The following is a 4759-nucleotide window of genomic DNA, read 5'->3' on the forward strand; positions in this document are numbered from 1 at the left end:
GTGCTGGTTTCAGATAGAATGGGCCAGCGTAATCCACTCCGGTTACGGAGAACGGCCGGCTGGGAATGACCCGAGGTGGTGGAAGTTGGCCGATTTGTTGTTGCTCGAGTGTAGGATCGTGACGTATGCAACGGAAACAGTTTCGCACGATTTTTTTCACCAAGCACCTTCCGTCTAGTGGCCAATATGCTTCCCTTATTTGCGACAGCAATAGTCTTCCGCCGCCATGCATAAGTTGCTCGTGATAGTGGGTTGCAATTAGATGTGCGAATTTGTGCTTCTTAGGAAGTACTATGGGATGCTGAGATTGGTAGGGAAGCTGCGAAAGCTTCAATCGTCCTCCTACTCGTATTATTCCTTGCTCATCGAGGAATGGGTTGAGTCGCCGTAGTGGTGATTGTCTTCCTATTGCTTCACCTTTTGCCAATTGTCGTAGCTCCGCTGAAAATGCGTCTTGCTGTGCTAAACGACATAGCACAGTTTTAGCAGCTTCCATGTGTTCGGGAGTGATGACTAAAGGTGATGCGAAGTGTGTTGGTGTTCGTTGAGTGCGTGCCTTCTCCTTAGTGTTACGTGTGAAGCGAATGCAGTATGCAACGATGCGCAACAATCGCGTGTAGCTGGAACACAACGTAAACCAAGGGTTAGTGATGGTGTTTACATAGGCAGCACTCACCTGACGAATTTCGAGATTCGTATCTTCAGCTGGTTCAGGATTACAGTTGGGCCAGTTGGATGCGGGTAGTGCTAGCCATTCCGGACCGCAACTCCACAGCTTGCTCTGCAGGAAATCTGCTGCTGACATGCCGCGTGAGACGAGATCGGCAGGGTTAGTTGAGCCGGGAACATGCCTCCACTGACGAGGATGAGTATAATGCTGCACCTCCGATACTCGGTTGCCTACGAACGTTGCCCACGTGTTAGGTGAGGCGCTGATCCACTTTAACGTGACGGTAGAATCGGACCAAAAGAATACTTCTGCTGCGTGTAGTCCCATCGCCTTCTTGACACGATCATAAAGATGAGCGCCTAATACTGCAGCACACAGTTCCAGTCGAGGTAGTGTGACACGCTTAAGTGGTGCCACTCGCGACTTGGATGAAAGTAAAGTGGTGCGAACTTCCCCTTGCTCACTTTCGCAACGAACATAAATGCAGGCCCCGTAAGCTGCTTCAGATGCGTCACAGAAGGTGTGTAACTGCAATTTACTACCAGGTAACAGCGCATAGCGATCGATCTTAAAACCGGATATGAGTGGCCAATCTTGCTGAATATTTTTCCATTTCTTGCAGATAGAATCAGGAACAAGATCGTCCCAACCAGCTTTCTGCAACCACAACTCCTGCATCAAGATTTTGGCTCGTACGACTATGGGAGAAATCAGGCCAAGCGGATCGAACATGCGGGCTATGTTAGAGAGGATGCTTCTTTTAGTAGGACTTGCTGTGTCGGTGTCGATTGCGGACTCGAATGATAGAACATCATGTTCTGGCTCCCACGAAACTCCAAGAGTCTTTACCGTTTCGTCGGGTATAAACTGTAGCGCTGACTGTGTGCCGATCTGATCCGCAGTTAGACCGGTAAGTACCTCTAATCGGTTTGAAGTCCACTTCCGTAATTCAAAACCACCCCTTGAAAGTAATTCATCTAACTCTACTCGTAGACGCCGAGCACTTTCGATCGAATCCGCACCGCCTATGAAGTCGTCCACGTAGAAATTGTTCTTCAGAGCGGATGCGGCAACAGGATATGTGGTTCCCTCATCGATTGCAAGCTGCTGCAAGGTTCGAGTTGCAAGGAAGGATGATGGGGACAACCCATAGGTTACGGTGTTCAGCTCGTAATACTGGATCGGTGAATGCGCATCAAACCGGAAACAAATGCGGGCATACTTCCTATCGTCTGGATGCAGTAGTATTTGGCGGTACATTTTAGCAATGTCTCCAACAACCGCCACCTTATACGTGCGGAATCGCAGAATGATGTCCAGCAAATCATCCTGCACTGCAGGGCCGACACATAGCGCTTCGTTGAGCGAGTATCCAGATGATGTTTTCGCTGATCCATCAAACACCACCCTGGTTTTTGTTGTTGTGCTCGAAGCCTTGAATACGGGATGGTGCGGCAGATAATATGCTGATTCGTCGTCAGCTGGAGCTTGTATCAGCGACATGTGCCCTAGCTCCAAATATTCATGCATGAATTCATGGTATGCCGCTTTAATATGAGGATCGCGTTCTAGGCGCCTTTCGAGCATTGTAAAACGTCGTAGAGCTGATAATTTCGAAAGACCCAGCTTTTCTTCAAAGTCAGGCTGCTTTGGTAAACGTACAATATAACGACCAGTATCGTCTCGTTGTGTTGTATCTTGGTATAATTTTTCGCAATACCTTTCTTCGGGGGAGTAACCATCTCTTATTTGTAATTCTTCCACCTTCCAGAATCGCTCGAGTGATTCCTCAAGCGTGCTCATGCAGACGACGGAAGATGCGTTGGAAGTTTCGGTGTTATCATTACATGCTGATGCTGAGCCGGTCACGATCCAGCCGAACACACTTTCAATGAGGACAGGAAGGTTATACGAAATTTTATATTGCGCCCCGCTCTGGAAAAATGCATGATAATGCCGGGCACCGAGGATAAGATCGAGCGGTGCCGACTTATTAAACTGGGGGTCGGCAAGCATAAAATTCGGCGGAATTTGCCACTCGGCGGTGCGCACATCATGTGCTGGCAAATCCCCAATCAAATTGTCCACAATCAAGAAATCAGCATTCAGCTGATATTGGCCCGTTCGGGAGGAAATCTTCGCACGCACCGATTTCCGCACCGGGGTGGAAGAGTGACCCGCACCGATGAGCGTTACGTTGACCGTATCAAGTTTCAACGCTAACCTCTGAGCAAGCCTGGTGCTCATCAAATCAGGCTGCGAGGCACTATCCAATAGTGCTCGCACTGGATGCAGAGTACCATGTGAATCAGCAACGTGTACCACGGCAGTTTGCAGAAAAACATGATCATATGTTTGCTGGCTTGCGTGTGCTGCTACGTGGTGTCTTTGGGTGTTTGTGGCGTGATCGTCTTTGTTCTGTGGGTGGCTTACCGGAACATTTCGCGCAGCTGGCATGGTGTTTGCAGTGGGAAGTGCTCCTTGTGCGTTGTGTACGTTGTGTAACAGTGTATGGTGTGCTGAGTGACAGTGTCTGCATTTGTATTGCGAGGAGCAATCGCGCGCTCGGTGGTTGTCCCGCAGACAGTTTAAGCATAGTTTATTGGACATGACCTGTCGATATCGTTCTTCCGGACCCATAGTCATGAATCGCGGACATTTCGTGATGCTATGCTCTTGCTGGCATATTATGCACCTACGTGCTTCGTGAGAGGTAGACGGAAAACTAGCCAGCCGAGTGAGATTCGATTGTTTGTGTGTGAAGTGCGTGTGATTTCCGCTAGAGGGCGCGTCGGTATTGTTTACCATCAGAGTTTCGAGCACTCGCATTCGGCGTTGCAAAAATTGCACCAAGCCTTCGTAGCTTGGATTTTCATTTGTTGATGCAAATTCCTCCCAATCGCGCAACGTTGTTGTAGGCAATTTTGTGCATAGCAAATGTTCCAATACGCTACTCCAAGCATCTGTGTTTTCACCCAAGTGGTTTAGCGTTTTCTTGTGCCGCTCGAACTCATCGACAAGATGGTGAAGGGTTGAGGCACTTTCCCGTTTCATGGTGGCCATTCCGAATAAGGCTTGCAAATGACGCTTTTTTAACAGGTACTCGTTAGAGTAACGCTCCGTCAGTATTTTCCATGCTATTTCATAGTTTGCGGCACTGATGGTGATGGATTCAATAACCTTAGCGGCTTCTCCCTTTAAGGATGCGCGCAAATAGTGGAACTTTTGGATCGGCGGTAGGTCGGGGTTATCATGTATTAAGCCCTCAAAAGTGTCCCTATACGTTAGCCACTGCATGTAATCACCATCGTATTCGGGAAGCGCGATGGTGGGAAGTTTAATGCCTACTAGGGGGCTCGGGCCAGCGTTTGGTGTGGAACTAATGCTTCGAGGAACATGCACCCTTTTAGCCTTTAGCTGGGAATGTGCGCGTATCAAGCGCGGCTCAAAATCATCGCGTAAAGCGGCATTGTGCGCAATTTCTTCTTCAGTGATTGCCAAATCCTCTAGCTGACCTTGGATTTTCTCCAAGTCAATGGACAGCTGGTCGAACTTTGTTATGCGCGTTTCGACCTCGATAGCGTCTCGTTCCGGGAGAAAATCAAGGAGGAACTTCTCGTGGCGATCTAATGAGACCAGCAAAATTGCCCTTCGGGACGATAGAATGACGGCAGACGCTGGCATGATCAGACACGATGGAAATAGCTTCGTCAGCGGTAACGAAAAAACGGGAGTGTTGTGTCGCGATAAAATTTGCGTTATGCGTAGGAAAAACAGTTCGCGAGAATCCGCAAATTAATAACCAGCAATTCGGCGTATCCTGGTCACGGCACCATGAACAAACTTGCGGAATTCGGATGCTGAATTTTCTTTCTAATAGTTACCGGGCGGGATTTTTAAGCGAAGAAGAGGGATTTTGTTTATTTGTTTTTCCTTTTATAACCTTTTCTCTGAGTGCCCACCGAGTGCCACCGGCACTCACAATACGACAGTTGCTGAAACTTGACGAAACCAGCAAACTGTCGGTTTATACCACTATTGTTATTCTTGTGTATACAACCAACTTTGGCCAAAAACACCAACTTTAAC

The 4759-nt window shown here is 48.3% G+C and overlaps 1 protein-coding gene across 1 annotated transcript; it reads right to left on the reverse strand.

Moving 5' to 3' along the window:
* Positions 1-569: 569 nt before the first annotated feature.
* On the reverse strand, positions 570-4354 carry LOC125774318 (uncharacterized). Its single transcript, XM_049444591.1, has 3 exons — positions 3646-4354; positions 677-2955; positions 570-620 (listed from the first exon to the last, which is right to left on the reverse strand). Exons 1-3 carry the CDS (start codon positions 4352-4354, stop codon positions 570-572), a joined length of 3039 nt encoding a protein of 1012 aa, XP_049300548.1.
* Positions 4355-4759: the final 405 nt, after the last annotated feature.

The sequence above is a fragment of the Anopheles funestus genome, unplaced genomic scaffold (genome assembly GCF_943734845.2).
Source record: "Anopheles funestus unplaced genomic scaffold, idAnoFuneDA-416_04 scaffold_145_ctg1, whole genome shotgun sequence".
Taxonomy (NCBI): domain Eukaryota; kingdom Metazoa; phylum Arthropoda; class Insecta; order Diptera; family Culicidae; genus Anopheles; species Anopheles funestus.